Below are 23,527 nucleotides of genomic sequence, written 5' to 3'. Positions count from 1 at the left end.
GATGGATGAATGGAGCACAAAACATACTCTCCCCATGCCTTCGGCCTGGTGGAGACAAATATGGCCTGCCCTTGATGTCACTCACAGTGTGCACCTGACACTGACTGGTATCTAATCTAAAAAATTTCAATGGAATATAGGGAGACTGCACCTCCAAACAACGCAGATGTGATAGTTATATTGTTGTTGCGACTGTAGGTCGCAGATTAGTATGAAAACCTGCAAAACCCGTCCGTTGATCCGTCGCTCCGTCACGCCACCATATATGGCCGTCAGTTCATCACGCCTCGTGACACTGACCTCATCAAACCCGGATAGACCTCAAACCCTTAGATCTCCATATATGGAGCTGACCTGTTCTGACATTACATATGTTGATCCTCCCCACCCGTCCTTCCTCTTGTCTCCCTTTTGACTGATACCTGTCCATTCAAACTCTAGACAGGCCCACCCCAAAGTTATTAGTGCAGCCGTGCCTGGCAGCCGGCGAAAACTAGAGTTCTCAACAGGCCTGAAAAGTACCCTATACCTGGGCCCTCATCAAATCCTGTACACTCAAAGTCAAGACCCTGCCCCGCGCTGCCACCCTTAGATCTCCATATATGGAGCTGACCTGTTCTGACATTCCATGTTGATCTGACCGGGGTGCATTAGACATGGGTTAAGGTTAGGTTTAGGTGTGCTGCCCCGTGGGAGGTTAGGTTTATGGTGAGGGTTTGAGATAGGTTGTAGTTGTATATGACTAATGACTGGTCTAACCAATGACTAGCCTAAACCAAAAACTGTCTAAACTAAGTAGGCTACTGCATATATGGCCAGTACAGAATTCATTCCATGTTGATTTGGCCCCCGGGCCCCCCCCCCCATGCCAAAGCGCCAGCACCCGCCCAGCAGTCTGCCGTCACCCAGGCGGATGCACGCACGCAACCTTGCTGCTTCTCGCCATCAGGGCGTCTTACTGGTATTATTATGAATAAGTAATAGGATAGGTGGGCACCCAGGAGCCAGGAAGAGTGGAGCACCTCTGTGTTACTGGCATCCCCCATCCCCCCCAAAAAAACTGTATGTGTGTGTGTGTGTGTGTGTGTGTGTGTGTGTGTGTGTGTGTGTGTGTGTGTGTGTGTGTGTGTGTGTGTGTGTGTGTGTGTGTGTGCGTGTGTGTGACTGTGTGTGTGACTGTGTGTGTGACTGTGTGTGTGTGTGTGTGTGTGTGTGTGTGTGTGTGTGTGTGTGTGTGATAATGTTTTTAAAAGTAAAGTATACATAGAACATACTTATAATATTTCTACAATTGCTACAAATTGATACACAACCTGTTTATCCAGTCATTTTGGGGCATTGACAAGACGTTGAAGGATTAAATTAAGTCTGATACTTTTCTACGAGATGCAGATTGATTGATTGATTGATTGATTGTTTTATTCATTCAAATAAGTCCCGGATTGCAGCTTTACTCAGATGTTCTTTCGGAGTCGGACTGACTGGAGGGGAGGGAGGGAGGGGAGGAGGGGAGGGGAAAGACCGAGAGCGCTCAGCGCTGAGTGCGAGAGAGGAGGAAGTAGGCTGACTATCCCACTATTCCAACCAGTTTCACACACGATGCAACTCAGTCATCATCACCCAGTGTCACTGTCGTTACAGGTGAGTATCGAGCGACTCAGTGACCACTGCTCACCGACAGAATGACCGGAATGTCCATGGAATGAATGTTAGTCATGACGTGCCTTGGTGGCACCCCGGTGTCACATCATCATCAGCGGTGAAACAGAACGGAGTCCGACAAAAAGAAGACAGGACAGGTGCCACTTTTCGTCAGCGCGGCGCACGTTCTGTTTAATTTGTGTAGCCAACTTTAACGAGCCACCATGGATACTACGAGCCACGGCGACAAGACGAACAAGGTTCGAAAGCAACCGATGAAGCCCAAGCAGCGCAAGAAGGAAAAGAAATACAAAACCACGAGGCTTTTCCGGAGGAAATCGCTGCGGTCCGTCGGGAATTTCATGAGCAGGATCATGAAAACTTTGGGAACTTTAGCGCGCTTCGGGGACGTCGGCGGCGAGCCACCTGACGCCGAGGACGACGATGGCGGCTTCAGGGAGAGCTCGGCGTGCACGTTGAGCGCCACCACCTCAGGGAATAACCTCAAAGATGAACAGCACACGTCTTCTTCTTCTTCTCCGAGGGAGAAGAACGGCACCGGCGCGGTGCTGAAGAAAAGCTCCGCCGCGGCAGCCACCCTGTCGCGGTCGTCGTCGTCGACGTGCGGGTCCGTGAAAGACAGGCTGTCGTGGTGCTCCGGCGACAAGACCCCCGGCGTGCTGGGCTTGAAGAACCACGGCAACACCTGCTTCATGAACGCCGTGGTCCAGTGCCTCAGCAACACGGACCTGCTGGCCGAACACCTCGGCCTGGAGCAGTACAGGACGGATCTGTTGGGCCACGGGAGGCCGCCGGGGACGGGGAGGGTCAACGGGCTCGTTCAGCATCATGGCGAGGCGGGGGACACCCACCAGCAGGGCACCCGGGGCGAGGTGACCGAGCAGCTGGCATCACTGGTGCGAGCGCTGTGGACCCTCGAATACACGCCACCACTGTCTGTGGAATTCAAGGTACGGTCGTTCACACACAGTCACACACCACATTAGTAGTATAGTAAAAGCTAACTTTTTGATTGATTGGATACTTTATAACAGTTTGCAAATAGTTTCTCAAACAGTGTTTCCCGACCCACTCTTTCCCAAACAGTGGGCCGGGACCCATTTATGGGCCACAGACCAATTTTTATGGGTCTATACTAAAAAAATCAATTTTCTTTTCCTCCATCGATTAAAAAATATATAATATATAGGCTATATTTCATTTTTTTTAATAATTAAAAAAGTAAAATAGCCTTAATTGTATACATTTCAAACAAATCTAAGAAATTCCACAAATAAAAAAAATAATGTGCAAATAATGCGCTGCGCGTTGCGTGCTCGTATATCGGCTGTTTTCACTTTGGGTCCCGGGCAAACATCTAGGGTCTTGACTCGAGCTGAAAAGTCCTCCTACTTATCAACATAGGCCTATAGTGTCCTACCGTAACCCTAGCCTGGTTAATAAACCAGACCGAATCAGCCGTTGGCAAAAAAAAGTTGTTGTGTGATATTAGTCTGGCTTATTAGCCAGGCTACCATAACCCAACTCTACGTTTCTTTCTATTAGGCATTACATTCCGGATTGCAGCTTTAATTGAGTGTAAGCCTACAATGGTCCATTTTGTATGTGTACACTCTGAGTTGTAAATGAGTAAATTAAACTTAATTAAGAGACTTTTACTGTGTAGCTACAAAGAGGGATAGTATAGAGAGATTATGAGGAAATGTGTAATTATATAGTTACAACCTCAATGACACAAGTAGGCTATTATTAGTCACAAACACAAACAATGACTGTATTGTAGCCTGTCAGTGAATTCCAGCGCAGGACTCACTCACTCACATAATGCGAGAGGATTTGGGTTTATTCAAGCAAACTAGTGAGTCTGAAACAAGTTCAAACAACCATGAACAGTCTGAGTGTATTATGATCTGTGTGGGACACACAATACCATAAATAGGATAGCAGGTTACAGAACAAAGCTTTGCTTTTCTTCTCGTCCCACTTCCGTGAACAAAATGTAGATGACAGGCTATGTAGGTAGAATTTCAGGGGAGGAGTCGACCAATGGTCAAGGTGTGTAAATCACCTTTTGACTATTACTATAGTAGGCAGTCCTGTCTCAGAGTGTTTCTATATAAAACACTAGTGTTTTATATCCAGAATATTCATATAGAAACACTCTCAGAGACAGGACTGCCTTTTACTGTCTTTACTGGTCAGCTTTCAGCCATCAAGTAAAATTGTTGCATTTAATCACATACACCTGTGTCTTACATCCTGGCACAATACAATGAATGGCACTGGACACTACAACTATTATAGGCCTTGGAGTTACATTTGGTTGTCTTTTAATTTGAACAACAACTTATTGGCTTACAAATCAGGTATTTCTTAGCAACGAATGAATACTATTTGTTGGTTTACATCTAAATGCAGTTGCTGTTATACCTTCTTGGCGCACCTGCTCTGCCCTAAACAAGCAGAGTGACAATGTGGTTGGTCTGCATTCTCCCAATGCCTGCTGGTGTTATTTCACATGCAAGAGGGATGCACTCATTCATTCTCTCTGTGCCTGGGGCTTCAAGCACGCTGATGAGAGTCAGCAGCAGCCGGCAAACTGGTATGAGAGGATTGCAAACGAGTCCTGGAATCATATATTCATGATCATTATAAAATCAATGACCAGGGGTGGAAATTAACTAGACATTTGAAATGAGACATAATTCTGTATAATGAGTACTTTTAGTTTTGGTATTATAAGTGCATTTTGTTGCCAATACTTTTGTACTTTTACTCAGGTAGCTAGTAGCTACATTATGAATTCGGGACTTTTACACGTAACATAGTATTTCTATATTGCAGTATTGATACTTTTACTTATAAGTAAAACGTGTGAGTACTTTTTTCACCACTGTCAATGACCCAATTGAATCAAGGTCTCAAACCCTTGAATATATCATTTGAGAATGATGATGCTTGCTCATAGGATTTCATTTTCACTCCTTTTGATACTTTTGCTGTAGTCTTGTATGGGCATGGCACACACACATTTGGATACATGAGTTTGCACAGCCATGTAATATGCACAGTGCAGACACACAAAATTAGTATTTGAAATTGTAGGTTGGGGAGAGTGTCAGGCAAGCCTCTGAGTCTCGATGAAATGCATCTCTCTCTTTGTTGGATGTTATTACATCTAGTACAGATAGATGTACCCATAGGAGCTATAGCTACTCAATAGCATTGTCATGTGGTGTCACACACAGTAACTCTTACTTAGAGCAAACTTAGTTCAAAGCCATGCCAGCCCTTGTGGGGACTGCATAAGTGGTTATGAATATGCAATGAACAAGGGAGATATTCCAGATTTTATTTCTCTCTTTCTCATTGACAGCAAAGAGTTATTAAAGGTGCTGCACTATATTGTGATAGTGATCATCTCTACTATGTGTTTGTTCAGTATTCAGCTGGGTATCTGCGTCTCTCCAGCAGCTCTATAGTAAACAATATATTGGGATGCCAGTTTAATCCAAACAGATGAGAGAGCCCATTTATCAGCTTCAAATGTATAGTGTTCCAGTAACAAATTGTTCTGCTCATTTTTCTCCCATCACTTATTCAGTTTCAGTCATTTATTCAGTTCTCTCACAGGTAGGGATCATAAAATTGATGTCCCGGCTATACCTGATTTATTTTTTGTGTGTTTTTGAGGGGCACTATCCCCTCCAATGCATAAAGATTACGTCATGTGGCAGCCAAGTTTGTTTAGAGCACGTATGACGTAAATTGGTTGCCTGTCAAGTCTATGGACTTTAATGTTTGTTTACGTTCCTGTTTCGAAACGTTCCTGTTTCGGAAGGCTTTTTCGTGTTGAACTGTTGTCGTTTTTTTAACCCTGTTTTTAACCTTCTATGATTGATTATATGTTTTTAACCATGTAGCACTCTGGGATTCCCTGTGAATGAAAAGTGCAATACAAATAACATTAATTATTATTATTATTAGGGCACTAAATGACAACATACTGGAAGACATAATTTGGCCAATATAAATACTTGGGTGCCCTTCACTTCACACAAGTGTGATTTTTGAGGGGCGCTAGCCCCTCCTATAAACAGCTATAGTGTAGATTCTGTCTTAACACAAGCATTAAATGCCATTGACAATGAATGGATAATTTACGTCATATGTGTCTGAGCAAATCAGCTGTCGGTATGTCTGTCGGTATGTCTGTCGGTATGTCGGTGAAAACCCTTGGCCAATAAGGGAACACCATTCTTGGTGACGTAACTAAGGTATGTTTCAAGGTTGGTATAAGGTCAATAATTGATTAGAGCGCCCCCACTTCACACAGGTGTGATATTTCTTTACTAAAGAGCTGTAGAGACAGGGGGACCCCTGTTACTGAACAAACACTATAGCAATGATTATTACGAGAATATAAAGCTATTTAACACCTAACAAAAAGTATCACTTACAGCACGTTTAATACAGCAGAGAGGAGAGAGTGGTCAGTCTCTCTCACTACTTGCAAACTTATTACAGGAAGTGAAGGAAGGCATTTTCCTTGCATGTGATATGTTACAGTACAATTGAGAAGGCAGTACAAGTGAGAAAAACGGAACGGAGGACGCCTGTTTTTCCGGCGCGGCTGTCTCCCGTTCGCCGTCGTTTGATTATTTTCTGCACACTTGGCCCGACCTCGTCTCTGCAAGGCCGAGCGGACCCCATTTACTGATGAGTATGACAAGGATGTGATTCATATGCTATGGCTTTCACAGTCAATAGACCTCAACCCAGCCAATTGAACATCTTCGAGAGATTTTGACAGACATGGTAGACAAGCAGCACCATCGTCAAAGCATCAATGGGAGAATATCTTTTGCTAGAATGGTGTTCAGTGCCATGGCTCCAGTAGAGCTCCAGAGACACACAACGTGAACAGTGCAGTAATCCTGAATGCTGTGTGGATGCGTGCCAGGGATACACATAATGTCTGCATGACACAACTCTTTTGAGTGTTTTGGACTCCTGTGCATTGGATGCATCCTTACCTGTCGAATTTCCATCAGATGACAGATGTTGATAATTGTGTATGACCTTGCGCTTAAAAAAAAGTGTTCAATGTTATATTAACAGGAAAGTATGGCTGCGTTATTAGACGATTGATTCATGTCTCTAAGGTGCATTGCATAACATGATATATCCTCTACATTTCAGTAAATGCTGTTTTCATACATGTACACTGTAAGACCTCATATTTAAGAACAGAAAACATATATCATGCCTTCTGCTTCTAAACCACCCTCACCACCCTCATCTGCCCCTCTGAAATAGTTTGTGCTATAGCCTACCCTTTTTAGTAGAATGCTATTTCTTACACTGAAGCAACAAAATCAGTGTTGCTTGAATGTAATTACTACGGTATTACAGTTAGAGTGTAATCCAATCAGTTTGTCTAGCCAAGGCCAAGTAAAACAGAAATGACATTCATATCATGGCTGGGCTACAGATAAAAGCCAATTCAACCGCCCGACCTAGAACATAATGTCAGTTGAGCCCTTCAGGTTTTGTGTCTGAAGTAACGCTAATATTTGGCTTTACTAGACATAAACCATTATTGATTAACATTATTGTTCTCTTGTGATACCTGGCTCTCATCATAAATATTGTAGATTGTATTTAAAGACATTTTTTTAATTATTTATTTATTTGATCCCTTTTCACACTAGATTACATCTTTGAGTAAAATAATTTCACTTCCTGCAATGTTGCGGCAGCTGTATTGTATGTGAGTGCAAACATGCCAGTAAAGCACCCTGAACCCTTGATAAGTATAGTAATTCCCCCAACTACCTAAAATCACACCCGTGTGAACTGAGTGGTGCAACTCCCCTCTCCCCCTGTCCCAGCTGAAATCACAAGGCCAGAGTTGAAACTATTTCTACTCTATGCGACCAGGTAAAACGGCAGACGTGAACATGCAGCACAGAATAGATGCTCAGCGTCACACAGCCTGGTGAGTGAGTGAGTGAGTGAGTGAGTGAGTGAGTGAGTGAGTGAGTGAGTGAGTGACAGATCAACTTCAAAGTCGGCATACCGAGGCATACCGAGGACCTGAGGGAGTGATGGGTTGAGTGGGAAGATGGTCAGATCCATGTTTTTTCCGGAATATGTCTGTCTGTCTGTCTGTCTGTCTGTCTGTCTGTCTGACTACTGTGTCCCTTTTATGCCCATATTATGTAGATTTCTGGAGTCATGAATATGGTGGCAGAGCTAGCACTGCTGTTATAGACCAAGGGTTCTCAACATCTTTTGCTGGCGACCCCCGGAAATGCTTTGGCCATTTTTCACGACCCCCAGGTTCAGAACCCCTGTCATAGACAGACCTCCAAGTACTATGTAAAGCACTTGAGTAAGTTGCCAATTTGTACCTAAATGATTTAATATAAAAATTAGACTAATTCTAAGAAGTTAAGTCCCAGTGCTTGAATTCCACTTTTGCTGGTCTTTGAAACCAAACTGAGTTAGTCCCATGCGACCAGGAAGGAGAAGCCTGATGTTTTAACCCATTAAAGCTGGTAAAGCATCTCTGTCATTTTAGAGCAGTGGTTTTCAACCCTTTTCAAGTCAAGGTACATTATTTATTCGGAATTTGTCACAAAATGTTTTGAATGATTCCCAAATCTTCCCTTCTGGCGTTCTGGACAAAAAAAATCAGACGAGGGCCGGTTCTGCGGTCAAATACAATGGAATCGATTTGGTGGTCCTTGGCACAAAAAAGTGTGAGAACTACTGATTTAGAAGGCATTTGTGGAATCAGTCTCAGGCCTCAGGGCAATTCCGGAATTACGGTCATTTTACGGTAAGAAATCGGCTAATCCGGAATTTGCCTCTAATGGGTTAAAATGTCTGGTTTGACTGAGGCGTGCAGGAAGTGTGTGACAGACAGCAGTGCAAGGCAGGGCAGTGAGACAGATGCTTTGTTTGTGTTCTTCCATCTCTGCTCTGTTTCAAGGACCACTCTCATTCACACTCAGTGGTGTAGATGTACACATTGTTCACACGCACGCACGCACGCACACGCCGTGATGGGAGACATGTACCACCTGGTCTGTGCAACACTTTGCTTGGCACATTTGTGCACCTAAATTTCATTTCAACCGGTCCTTTGTTTGGCATGACGTTTCTCAGAGAAACAGATGCAAGGATGAGACGTTCCGTCGCTTAACACTAAACAGTACTGTGTCTCTGACGCAAGTGAGGGTTTTAGATTAGATAAGCTTGTTGTGTGGCTATTTTTAATCGTAATCATACTCTGTATTGAATTAACCTAAAAATGTTAATTTAATTCAGTGTAATACTTTTCTTGTCCCGTATCTGTTTTGGAAGCAGTGTCAAAACAGGAAACAGGAAGAAAAAAAAATAACCATTCAATCTGCACAGTTGCGTTAAACAGCAATAAAATAAAATGTATGAGCAAGCATGTCTGTAATATGTCTATGTAAGCACAGCAATTTAAGTGTACTTCTCCACACGTTTATTATTCAGCCACATGATTTATGTCCTGAATGTGACATACTGTATGCAGGTATGGGAATAAATCAATCTTCACTCCTGGGCTGCAAGACAACAAAATCTCCCAATCATGTATGGCAATGGGTCTGGGGAGGAATTCTGTACTTTGTCTTAGTGAAGGGAAGAGTATGTCATTTATTCGCTTGCCACGCACGCACGCACGCACACACACACTTCTCAGCTCTGCACACAACAGCATATTTACAGTCCTGTGTGTGAGTCCTCAAGAGTATCAACTGTTTTTCAATAGAGCAATGCAGGGAGCCTTTCTGATATTGTAAAGCATACAGAGAATATTCGGCCGATGAAACATTGTTTTTGCGCATGCAAAGTAGCCTGCAGCGCTGGTTTGCATTGTTGCCAGGTCTGCTTATTATAAGCGACTTTGGGCTTTGTAAATATTCATAGTAGTGGGTTGCTTTAGTTTGGGCTTATTGCTGAAGTGTAGTTGCTTATTTGGGCTTGTTTTCAAGATTCTTCTTGAAAATAGCTGATGTAATAGGGCTCAAGTGGTGAAACCGGTCGCTTCTTTTGGGATTGTTTTCATAGACCTGGTCGCTTGTTTCACTCAAAGAATCTACGTACTGTATCCGCACCTAAACAAAACATTTGTCACCAGCCAAGTTGTCACTGTCACTGTCTTCTTCTGCTGCTGCTGGGGCAGTCGCAGTCTTTTTCCCAAAAAAGTTATGTAGTTGTAGGGCTCCCTTTTCATTTTAGCCTACTGTACAAGCAGCACACAAGTGTAAACACAATCTGTCTCAGTCAGCGCTCTCTCTGCCACACCGACAGAATCCTGAAATTGCGCCGCGCCACTGCAGCTTGCTAATTAACAATGTGTTGCACCTGCTGATCTGAACCTCGCTCTTGGAATATACCATTTGTTGAGATAGGGGCAATAATGTTGTGGGCAATATAATAATACCTTGTGAAAACGATAGTTTTGTTCAAATTAGTAGCTATTTTACTGTAATGTAATAATCAACACAGATAGGCAAAGAGACATTCATGGATGTATTTAAGTACATTTTATTTTTCATCTGGAGCCAAGGTATGGCAGCTGCCATACGCCACTGCGACCAGGTCCCAACCCGACCCGTCGATAGTGCCGTGCCGACAATGAGTTGTCGGCAGAGTTGGATAGAGTTCCAACTCTTTCCGCGGTCAACGTCGGTGCCATGTGGAGCTACCTTTTAATTGTGCTGCTTCTCAGGGAAACCACAACAGAGTGTGATTCCTATAGACACGGCAACCCGTCTGTCAGCCCATTACTCATGCTCCTGGAGGTGATTCCAGCATGGCCAGCTGGGATGCCGTGGAAAGAGTCGGCCTGAGGATTATTTTTACATTAAATGATAGCGTAGTGTATTTGCCATCAAGTCAGGGTATATGAGGAGTTCAGGAGACAGGGAAGTGGAAGTAAGCAGTGTTGCATTGGTGAATCTATCTCTGGTGCGACGCTATACTTTAACGACGTCACACGCACATCGCATAACACCCACAAATCTGTGTTGCAGTGTGATCTGACACACACACTCACGCACGCACGCACGCACGCACGCACGCACGCACGCACGCACGCACGCACGCACGCACGCACGCACGCACGCACGCACACACACACACACACACACACACACACACACACACACACACACAAGTAACACTGGAAGCAAGGGAGAAAAGGACATTCCTGTGTGTGTAAGAGGTACATGGGTGTTTGCTTTTGGTTTGTTGCTATTGCATCACTAAAGAATCTTACCTGGAGTGGCCGGGCCGCCGGGGTGACTGGAGTGTTGATTTTGACAGCAAATTTTGATTTTAGTTTTTGTCATAGTCTCTTGAATAGTTTTAGTTACATTTTAGTCACCTGGAATCTGGAATGTTTTAGTGTTAGTCTATTTTTAGTAGGGATGCCGCCGAGTCTCCGAAATCGATTTTAATATTTCATAATCGAAAATCAAAAAAAAAAAATCGAACATGTACCTTCATCAGAGTGGAGAATATAAGTATAAATCAAGTTGAGCAAAGCCACTCTTCTCTGCCCCTCTCTCTAACAGACACAGTTAACGACCGCTTGTTAAGTGCCTGCCAGACAGACAATCAGATGAAGGCAGTTGTAGAGTAGAGTGTAGACTAGTGAACTGAACGTTTTCTGTTTATATCAAGTACTTCATACCAGCCCCTTATGAAACTACTTCTCCCCAAATCCAAATGGATTTCATTTTGAATGGCAGTAACTAGCATATAATGAGAACTGAGAAGATCTCCACAAAGGTTTACTCATCAAAACTGATTATAAAAATGTAACCATCAAAGCATGCACTCAACATATAATGGTTATGTGACCATGGCATGTGCATAATATAAAATCTTAAACGTTTTATCTGATAGGCCTATTGATAAAAAACAAAACAAAAAACATATATATATTGGGGGGGGTTCAATTAATCGATTATTAATCGGCAGAGCTGTCGATTATTCTGGCAGAGCTGTCGATAAGATTTTAGTCAACTAAATCTACAGTTTACTAAAATGTATTTTGGCGGGCCTTGATGCCGTCATAATGACTGATTGTACACTTGAAAATAGCCGATCTACAAGCTCACAACACGTTGCAGCGTGATGCGTTGTGAGTAGAATGTGAGTACTTTTTCTACCACTGAACATACAGAACAGTACATGATGATAAGTGATCCATGTCTGCTTCATGTGGTCAGACCAGACGGCTGAAGGCGTGCCAACGACACCAGACAGTTGAATAATGAAACGGCAAATGGGAACAGCCAGTGATGATAGATTGCATCCGGCCACACCTGTGGGAGGAATTGAGTGTGTGTTTGAGAGAGAGAGAGAGTGTGTGTGTGTGTGTGTGTGTGTGTGTGTGTGTGTGTGTGTGTGTGTGTGTGTGTGTGTGTGTGTGTGTGTGTGTGTGTGTGTGTGTGTGCGCTTGTGCATGTGTGTGCACACACAGCATGTGCTTACACACTTGCATGTATCCACATTGTGTGTTATACTTTACTTCTAAAGGCTGTGCCCTCCCTATTAGTTCTGCACAATTTATCGAAAAAAGGTTGAGATCTAGATTCAGACACCTATGCAATCTCATTTAAAAAAATTGAGCAAGAATCGTGCAGCACTTTGGCTGTCTAATTCATTTTAGTTGTGTTTTTGCCACAAGAGAGAGACTTTAAGAGAGGTTTAAGTCAAGCACTTTGATGTTGTCTGTTTAAAGCCACAGTAGTTTGCTCCAGGTGCCACATTTTTTATGTAGTAATGTCAGCAACTAGAGACAGACTAAAGACAATATTTGAATGGAGAAAAAAAATTATCGTGTGAAAATCGTGATCTCAATTCTCAAAATCGAGAATCACATTTGAGCAAGAATCGTGCAGCACTACTCCCTAATTTGTCAGTATAGAGGGTATGCGTGTGACATCATCATCAAACCCGGAAGTTATGCAGGAATGCCTACTGACTGGCAAAAAACTATTTTCTGGCCTTGAAACGCATGCATCCAAACAGAGAAGTCCTATCTGATTGCATTAAACAACGTTAAACAATGTTAAACTCACTTTGCATGTGGCTTTGCCACTCGATTTGCCACTCGATGTGCCATTCACTTTAAGCATGCGCATACCCTCTATTACCCTCCGGTCTGTCGTAAGCCCTTTTATTCTAGGCAGGCTGGACCGGCAGCGAGGTGAGGTGGTACAAATGGGATTTGGAGGAAGAAGCGGGAGGGTATTACGGTCATGGGGCTGATTTATGGTTTGTGGTGAATTCCTGCCCTGCCAGCTCCTTCTACACTGCTGTTATTTACAGAGGAGGATGGGGAGATGGTGGCAGAGGTGAAGCAAGGTTAGCATATCTGGGACACTACAAGCAGACATGGGACGGTCACTGCTAGAGCGCAGCCCTGCTTACCACTGACAGTTGGGGGGGGGGGGGTCATGAACCCTCATGGCTGCCACGGAGGCTGAACAGGCTAAGCCTTCTTTTTAATTGATGTCATTCTTGCTGTCTCACCACCAGTTTGCCTTTTGGTCGACCCTTACACTCCTCCTCCTTAATACTTATCCTCAGTGGTGGAAAAAAGTACTCAGATATTTTACTTACGTAAAAGCATCAATACGGCAATGTAGAAATACTCTGTTACAAGTAAAAGTCTGTAAATTCAAAAAGTTGAAAAGTACTGCTATCAAAATATACTTAAAGTACAAAAGTAAAAGTACTCATTATGCAGAATGTCCCATTTCACATTTTTTCAAATGTATAAAAATCTTTTGACTAGCTGATTTACAAGATCACAATGTGATTTATATAGGGCTGAAGTGGTTAATGTATGTTTTGTATGAATTATAATACAAATCTGCAAAGTAACTTTTAACTAAAGTTTTAAAATATATATAATTGAATCCGAGATGTGGTGGAGCAGAAGTAAAAGTATTGGAAATTGGAAATACTCAAGTAAAGTAGGCTACAAAATTGTACTTGAGTACAGTAGCCTACTTAAGTAAATGTACTTAGTTACTTTCACCACTGCTTATCTTAACTAACTCTAGATGTTAAACAAAACCCCACCCAGGACCTTGGTCAGGTCAACCATGAACACATCAAGTGTTTGCAAGACAGCGTTTCACTTGACCTGTTAGTGCTCCCCTGTCGAGAAGGGTCTACTCTGGATGCTATTCTCTCTCTCTCTCTCTCTCTCTCTCTCTCTCTCTCTCTCGCTGTTAGCTTTTCATTCTTCATTTCACAGATTGTTTTCTCTCTCCCCTTCTGTTGTTCTACCCCCCCCCCCCACCCCCATGGAGGCTGATACTGAAGCTCTTCCATGCTGATTTGCTCCCATCACTTGAATCTGTCACTGAGACAATCTGGTGTATTTCACCATGGATACAGTCCCAAACACACAGCATAAAGTAAGCGCAAACAAGATACGACGAAAGGATGAGCAAATATAGTCTTCTGTCTCAAGCTGTGGTACACATACTACACACACATGGCATGCGTGCCACACACACACACACACACACACACACACACACACACACACACACACACACACACACACACACACACACACACGCGTGCACGCAGATGCACATACACACGCAAGCACGCACACACAAGTACATACGTCGCTGAATTGCAAAGACAAGGAAAGTGCAGTGAGGGAGATAATATATGAGAGAGAGAGAGACAGAGAGAGAGAGAGAGAGAGGCAGAGAGAGAGAGAGAGACAGAGAGAGAGACAGAGAGAGAGAACAGAGACAGAGGAGAGATGAGGACAGCAGGGTTAGGGCTGTCACGATTACAAATTTAAGTTGACGATTAATTGTCACACAAATAATTGCGATTAATTGTGTTTTTTTTGCATTGAACATCAGAACATTATAATTTGTATTTCTGTTTGCCTTTAAGGCTTCGTAATCACAAATTGCACAGGGCGGATTTGACAAATAACTTATAGGCCTACAAACAAATCACTGACATATTTATTAATAATTTGTTCTTAACAAAAATACAACATAGCGGGAATAGTTGAGCTTCTAGATCTGCTATTTCTGCTATTTTTGAAAAATGTTTGAAAATGTATGGACATTTTTTAACATGGAAACGATTGACGATTACGCAAAAATAATTGCGATTATCTCAAATTATTGCAATTACACGATTATGTAATTATTGCGACAGACAGGCCTATAAGCAGGGCATCTCTCTCTCTCTCATGCTAATGAAGTCGTAACCTCTTTGGCCTGTCAGTGATGTCATCAGGTTTCCTTTCCCACACAGCCGTGTCCATCGCAACCTTGGCAACTCTGTCTCTGTCTATCTCCACCTCTGTGTGTGTGTGTGTGTGTGTGTGTGTGTGTGTGTGTGTGTGTGTGTGTGTGTGTGTGTGTGTGTGTGTGTGTGTGTGTGTGTGTGTGTGTGTGTGCGTGCCTGTGTGCCTGCATGCCTGTGTGCGTGTGTGCCTGCGTGCCTGTGTGCGTGTTTGTGTGTGTGTTTCTCTTGCTCTGCTCGGTGGCTCAGAAAAAGCCCCGCTGCCTGGCTGGGTTTTCTCTCCTTTCCTTTCTGCCACCGCGTCCTTTGATAGGAAGACAGAGGAGTGTTTGAGGGTCAGTTGAAACTCAGCCAACATCTCTCTGTGTCACTCCCTCCTCCCTCCCTGCTTCCCATGCTCTTTCTCAGTACCATGTGCAATCATCCTTCCTCTCCATCCATGTCTCTGTCGACCTACCCTATTTCACTGACAAAAACTAAACGAAAACTAAGCTATGATGACTAAAACTATGACTAAATGCATTGTCAATTTCGTAGACAAATAAAAACTAGACTAAAATGTTTGGGAGGGACTAGTGGGGAAGAGATCCAGTAGAACTAAAAGACAAGTAATTTTATTTTTGGTAGCACTCAGGTGTAGCTCTCTGAAAATAGAAGATCTACAATCTCTATTTTCAGCATGCAACCAAGTGTAAAATCAGGCATTACGCCATCAAAATATTTTTTTGTCCACAAAACCAACTGTACATTTAGGTGACTAAAATATCATGATATTTAGCCGATATTGAGACCGACACTGATACATTTCAGATGAGTAAAATATGACTAAAACTAAAACATGTTTTTGTTTTCCTCAAAAGACTATACACTGACACCACGCTAGACAGGAACGCCCAAAAACGTCACATCCGGTTTTAGCCTGGGGTAAGAATTTTCTATGGCTGCCAATGCAACTTGGTCCAATCCCTAATCACATACGGACAAACATCTATGCCGATGCTATCTAACTTGCGGAGGTAGCGTGCCTTGTCCACGGGCAACAGATCTTTCAACGTATGGCATTGCAAATACGTTTGATAATCGCTACTCTGCTCAATATTGTTTTTAAAATGCCGCAAATTGCATTGCAGTAAACGAGAGCAAATCACAACTTCCCCCGGGGGTGGGCGGAGTCACAGTTTGAGGCGCTGATTACGCGCCGTGGTGTCAGTGTATGACTACAACGACATAAAAAACAACACTGCGTCCATGTCTCTGTCCCTCCTCCATCACTACTCTCCAAGTCCTTCACTCTCTCGCTCTCATTGTGATGGAGCTCATTAGTGGGCTCAGTCAGGTACAGGGGAGGCCTCCCACCTCCGTTTATTTTTAGATACGGGCGGTATGATGTGGTTCGGTGGCTGTCAGTCACAGCAGTACCCAGAGGAAGAGGGAGACCGAGGGAGATGATGACTATAGAGATTGACAAATTATTCATCCGTAGTGTAACGTGCATTGTTTATTTTGTGAACACATTTTTTGTCACCGTCTCTACTTCTCTGTGTGAACAGAAATCCAGTTTTACACTTTAAAGGGTTAGTTCCGATTTTTGGACTTAAAAACTGTAGGAAATACTTGCCATAAATATAGTGGTTGCAAAGGTATTAATTGATTGCCTGCGTCAAGTGGTGGGAGTCCTGGTCTGGTTTTGGTGAATATTAAGTAGTTCCTGTCATTTGGTGGACGTCTGGGGCCCACGCATTAAAAATGAATGAATCCACAAAACTAGTGTCATTTGTATTGTTGACCTATTTCTACCATATAGTGCAACTTTGACCCCTCTGTCACAACAGTCACATGGAACAATTCTTTGTGCTGCTGCTGGCGTAGTGACACTGGACACAAAAAAAATAGTTCCATATGACAGAGGGGTCAAAGTTGAACAAAAGTTCATGCGCTATATCGTATAAATTAGGTCAATATGTACAACATGTTTTTGTTAAAAAGTTAAATCTCTGTCCATGTTCAGATAGTAATCATTGCAGAGTGTTTGTTCAGTAACAGGGGTCTCCCCGACTCAGCAGCTCTTTAATAAACAGAAAGTCCATTTTCAGGTCAGGCTGAGGACACAACGAGGAGACCCATGGATCAGCTAGTGTTCCAGTTCCAATTTTGTCTGCTCATTGTTTTGTTTCATAACTTCCAATTTCCTCTATATATAACTTCCAATATCCTCTATCAGTTCTCTCTCCTGATTGGTTCATTTTAGTTTTTACTAAAGAGCTCAGAATATAGAATTATTTAACAAATTAAATATCACCACCAATGAGAGTTAATTACCTCTCATTAACCAATAATAATTGGCTTATATCAGATATATCAGCCTCCATGATATTGAAATGTGCGCTCCTAGTCTGATGTTGTCAAGTTCCTTCTCATTTTCGGCTGACAAGATGAAAAGACATTTTACATGTCTTTAAACAAACATGAGGACATGTGATAAACCTGCATGCCCTGTACTTACTATGTAGATAAAAGGGTCTTCACCTCATGGAGTATAAAGGCCTTTTCACGATTTATGCACCTTGATTATTTTGGACGCGTGGAGAAGTTGTGGCTTTTCAGTTTTCAGTCAGGTTTCTTTCACGCTACGTTCTACGTCCCTATACGCCCCTCATGTGCAGACACGTCGCTCCCAGTCTGAATCGGCCTTAACCCCTTATTTTCAAATAGGCTCATCATTCTATAATCTTTCTATAACATATCTCTCTAACTATGATATTCCTAAGATTCAGATTCAGATACCTTTTATTAGCCACTGTGTGTACACACAGGAATTGTTCTTTCACACATAACAGATAAATACGAATAACACAAAGACAAGGATTGTATTCGTAATCATTCACATCCTGCATCCTATAGAGCAGTACGTCTCCAAGTCAAGTGCACCAATTCAATTGAAAGTGTAAATAACTTTTCACATCAATGATTCTCAGGCAGAGCTCCAGTCTTACGGAGCCATAGGGCTCTCCTGCTTTTCCATCCATGTTGATTACATTAGTCCGGTGTCCTTGTAATTCCAACTGTCTAATACAAAACTAGTTAGAGTGGAATACCAGCAGTACTCAGGGTCCCATGTAGGCCTGTCACAACATAATAGATTAATCGCAGTTATTTGAAATAATCACAATTATTTTTTGCATAATCGTCATAATTATTTCCATTTTCCATATTTGCCATTTAGTGTTTGCAATTTGCAAAAGTGGAAATAGCCGATCTCTACGAGCTCAAAACGATCGACCACGTTTTCACTCAGACTTGAGCTTGTATGAATTTATGAAATTATGTAAGTTATTTGTCATATCTGCCCTGTGCACCTTTTGTTTACGAAGCCTAAATGCCAAACAGAAATGTAATTATTATTATTCATACTGTTCCAATGTTCAACGACAGAATTTTCTTAAGAGACAAGTCATCGTCAAGTAAAAAGCCATAATTGTGACAGCCCTAGTCCCAAGGACCAGAGTTGGGAACCACTGGCCTTGTGATCATGTATCACAACCCAATTTATATCCTAAATGAATTTATTTGTATTTATTTTTTCACTCCTCAGAGTATAGTTTCCAAGTATGGCTCTCAGTTCCGGGGCAATTCTCAGCATGATGCTCTGGAGTTTCTTCTTTGGCTCTTGGACAAGGTTCACGAAGACGCCAACCTCACTCCTAACGACAACAACAGCAGCAGCAGCAGCAAGACCAAACCCACTATCAAGGTAGGTCCTCCACAAATATATGGAATATATGTTATATTATATATAACATAATCTGACATTTAATTCACATCAAACTGGGTACAGTTTAATGGCAGCTAAAGAGCAAACAAAAACAACCTTACATACATAGATTTTAACCCCAGCGTCCCTATTCTGGGTATTGCAGATCGACAAGCTCACATTGCACGTTGTGAGCTTGAAGGTCAACTATTTTCAGCTAATAGATTTGTAGAATGAGGAAAGGGGAATGATGAGTCAATACACTCACTGACTGTTCCAACTGCTGTTCTCACAAGCCTCTGATGGGCATACTGCCCTTCCTGTACGGTTCATAGACAAGAGGAAAGGTACAAATAAAGACAACGCTGAATCCACAGACTTTGCCGCTACTAAATGACACACATTTTGTTTTACTTTACTACCAAATGGTACCCTCGCAGCCAGCAAGTTAGTGGGCTCATTGATACTTGGCACTGACTTTACTAGAGAATTATTTATCCCATTTCAACAAAATGGATGAGAGCATGTTCTGGTGTAGCTGTGCATAGGTGGGTGTTTCACCGTCTGACATATGGTGGAGGGAGCATGTGGGGGGGTGTACATTTTGTACAGGACTGTAGCGGCAGCAATGTGTGACTAAGGCTGATGATGAGTGTTGTACTGGCAGTGTCCTGGTCAACTCCAATTATTTCAAGGGCCTTCCTCTGAATATTGTCAAGTAGTGGAGCACTCATCCAGCTGAGTGAGGCGTACTCCATGACACTACAGACCTGTAGCTTGTAAACAGTTGCTCGGCTCTCTGTGGTGAGTTTACTGGCTACTAGATTTTGGTCAGGTGTTTTGACCAAGACAGCTTGTGGTCTATTTTGACGCCCAGGATGTCAAGCTCATTTGTGGTGGTCAGCCGGTGTCCATTGAATTGCAGGCTCAGCTGGGACTGAATCATCTTTCTTCAGAGTGTCATGAACTTGCACTTTGATAGTTCAAAGGTGGTCTTCCATTGGTCTCCCCGGATGGTTATTTGTTGGAGATCCCGGTTCAGGCTGGGTACGTAGGCTTTAGTTTTGACATACTATTAGTCCGACTGTCATTAGAACGACAACCTACCTCAAACCCTAAACATAACTCGCACACTTCGAGCAGGTCATCGTCATTGATGAAGATGGACAATAGGAGGGGACAGAGGATTGAGCCTTGTAAGGCATTGATGGAACAACCAATGCCATTGATTGTATGTTAATGTTATGTCATCATAGTCAGATTATGACAAAACTAAAGAAAACAAGACAACCCAGAGAAGTGAAGTGGAATTATTCAGATATGCTAAATGGTTTCTTACAAAAGCTTCTCAAAGCGTTTGCATCACTTAAGGCTAATTAAGTATATGGGCTTTGCGGTGCTCACGTTGTGGGGCTCTGTGCAGCGAGTGCGCAGCTCCTCAGAGTCTATCTCTCCAATAACGACTCATACAGGTTGGCCTGTTGAGCACTGAGCGGAATTGAAGTCATAGCTTGTTCCTCCGCATGTGTTACGCACTCCCAGTGAAAACCTTATTATAAGAAGGATTTTTTTTGCATCTTAAGTCAAGTTCAAGTATAGAAATATTTTTGTCTGTATCAACAAAGAGCCCTGATACTGTCTTTCATTAACTGCCTAGCAGGCTTATAGCGATTCAAGGTCAGCCATCAATGTAACAGTCTTAATGAGCAGACCTCATTATCAGAGGATTCTGCTAACAGCTCAGGAATGCAGACGTAATACTAATGATCCCTGTCTGGCCTTATTTAACCTGAATTGAATAAATAGCTTTGCACTCTATAGACTATTTTGCTTCAGTCAAACAAACAGTCAATGCGTCTAAATCTCTTCCATTTCTCCGTTATCTAAAAGTAGGTTCCATTAGGTGGACTGAGCCACGAGTCACTGTTGTGGCACAGTCGCTGTAGGCCAGATATGAAGTAAAACCTTTTGTGCTTTGGAAGAGGTGGGCAGTCTGTCTGTTACTTGTCTCTCCCTCTCACTTTTGTCTGTCTTTCTGTCTTTTTCTACTGTTATCTTTCAAGTTAGCCAGTGATGCAGACAGGCAGACAGACAGACTTTTTTTAATCCTGCAAGAGAGAAATTATGTTTTCTTCGCTGCACTGCAGTAAAAAACACATGACAGATACAGGTAAGAGAGATATACATCTGCTTCAAAAGTGCACATAAAGAAAATAGGAGCAACCAATTAGTATCATACAATAGCAGAAATAAGATACCTGTGTTTGACAACAATACTAATGGAGGTAGCCTTTAGCCACAGAAACAGCTTATGGCTGGGGCACTTTCATACTATAAGGAACCAAGGAGCCCATACTGGCACTATTGCACACGAGCATAGAAGAAGAAGAAAGATTAAAGCCTATACTAGCCTTTTGCCACCATGAACGAACAACTTTTCATTTCCTCTCCTGAAATTCTCTTCCACCCCTCTGTAAATTGAATTCATGTCCCTGAAAGCACTCATGCATAAACATGTATATATGTGAATTCACAAACAGACACGCACGCCGTGTCACAGCGGTTTAGCTAAGAAAGGATCGGAAGTGCAACCTAGTGATCGCCGGCGGGTTAAAAATGATGCAGCTTTCAGTCTCACAGAGGGAGGTCGTCGCCTAGGTTTCAGTCAAAGATCAGAGGGGAAAGATTCACTGATGGGTAGTTGGAGAGGCAGGAAGGGGAGTGCTTAAAGGACTTTTTTTTCTTTTTATGTTTTAGGTTGTTATTACAGAGAAAGTAAAAGATTTGCTGCTTTCTTTCGTTATAGTAATTTTAGCGATTTCTTTTAAGGGGGCAGGGGGCATTCGGGCATGTGGCTAAATGTCTTTTTTAATGATGGTGATTGTAATGATGGTAATTAGATGGTGAATGGCATGTTGCCTCACTGGAAACCCTCTGCTACACCAGTGGGTCTCAAAGTGTCCTTGAGTGGGTTCCAAATGGCCCCGTAAGGGTGTGTAACTCTGAGAGTTTGTACACTCTCAGAGGTATAGGGGTCCTTGAAATTAAAAAGTTTGAGAACTACTGTACACTAAATGGAACAGGGCCTGCCCTTAATTAGTATAATCAGTAAGGGAGTAGGGAAGGGGCCCGGAAGTAGGAAGAGTTAGTGTGTGCATAGAGCCATTGAAAGTGAACTGTCTGCCCTTGAATATTAATGTTTATTATTATTATTATTATTATCCTTAATTACAAAAAGTAATAGAAAGACTGCTACCAGATTTAATGATATTAAACGCTAGTAAATTCCCTTCCAGCAACACAGCCTATAAGCGAAATACCAGTAATTATCACTCCACCAAAGTGTCCTTGAGTGGGTTTCAAATGGCCCCGTATATGTGTGTATGTGTAACTCTGAGAGTTACACAGTGGTATACTGTTCCTTTCCTTTGTTCCATTCTGGCTCCTTTCTTTCCTCTATGAATTCTCCGGTCCTGTTTAACTTTTTGTTTCTCGTGAAGCTTTTTCCACAGTTGTACTGTTTATTCTTACTTTATTCTTGTTACAAGACGTATTTATATAGGCCACATGATGTCTTATGTTGTCATGTAGTGCTCTCGTCATGTAGTGCTCTAAACAAACATTAAAGTCCATAGACGAATTACACCATAAGTGCTCTAAACAAACAAATTCAAACCCATAGAGGTGGCTGCCATATGACGTAATCTTCAAATTGGATAATCAATTATCAGCCAGAAACGCAGATCATTTTAAGGTGGGTTTACCAAAGGTGGGTTTACTAAAATATAGCTAAATCTGCTTTTCCAAAACATAACAAATGGCAGAACATGTTCAACAGTAATGCCAATGCCAAGAGTTCAGTTGTAGTCAATGCTGGTCCTTATCCTTAAACAATACATACAATGCAAAGCTATTTAAGTGATCTAAGTTTCTCCTGGGCACAGTCGGTAGCGCTGTCGTCCTGGGTTTGATTCCCGCTGGGGATGCTGGGGGCGCTAAGGGCATGTTCTCTCCTCCGTGTCATCACCGCCCATACCCTAAGTGGGGTTGACAAAAGGGCCTTTCTGTGTGGACTTTGCATGTTCTCCCCGTGTCCCTTAGGGGAAAAAATGAGTGAGGGGCGCTATATATTCATCTTTTATGACATAATTATCAGACAAAACAAACATGGACAAAACAAATATTAAACTCTGTTCATTGTTAATGGCATTTAATGTTTGTGTTAGTGACAAAAAAACATTAAACTCTGTCCATGTCAATGGCGTTTTAATGTTTGTTTAAGGAAAAACAAACATTAAACCTGTATATAGGAGGGGCTAGCGCCCATCAAAAACATGCAGTAATCCTGGTCTGCCTCCCCCTGGCCTGATGGAGGGGAAAGGGACTGGTTGGAATAACTTGTTCTTTCCACGCGCCAACCGGGAAGCTCCCCCTGTCAGGTGAAAAGAAGCGGCTCGGACTCCTCATGCATTGAAGGAAACATGAGGTCAGTCCTTGCTCTCTAGACCAGTGGTTCCCAAACTTTTTCATGTCAAGGACTTAGCCTGCGGACCCATTAGAAAATATATGCTAAGGACCCCCCATAAGAGAAGATTTTTACGGCTCTAGCAGTGATTTTCAACCATTTTCATTAAGGGCCCCCGGTTTGACCTGAATTAGGCTACGATCTCCTATTTAATGGCATTTCTAACTCTGGGACCCCGATGTATATTGTAAAATCAAAGTTAATTTAACTCTGAGAGTGTACAAATTTGTACACTCTCT

General features: G+C 42.5%; 1 protein-coding gene across 1 annotated transcript in view; it reads left to right on the top strand.

Moving 5' to 3' along the window:
* Positions 1-1,802: 1,802 nt before the first annotated feature.
* The window catches only part of usp43a (ubiquitin specific peptidase 43a), a gene marked incomplete at its 3' end in the record, with an annotated part of 100,651 nt that continues 78,926 nt past the window's right edge, over positions 1,803-23,527 (top strand). The window contains exons 1-2 of the mRNA XM_079498765.1: positions 1,803-2,612; positions 18,605-18,763. Coding sequence (XP_079354891.1) covers positions 1,866-2,612; positions 18,605-18,763 — 906 coding nt within the window. The 5' untranslated portion in view covers positions 1,803-1,865. The remainder of the gene's footprint in view (positions 2,613-18,604; positions 18,764-23,527) is intronic.

This window comes from Electrona antarctica (genome assembly GCF_951216825.1).
Source record: "Electrona antarctica genome assembly, chromosome: 4".
In the NCBI taxonomy this organism is placed as follows: Eukaryota; Metazoa; Chordata; class Actinopteri; order Myctophiformes; family Myctophidae; genus Electrona; species Electrona antarctica.
Note: the sequence above shows the minus strand (reverse complement) of the source record. Positions and strands in the feature narration are given on the sequence as shown.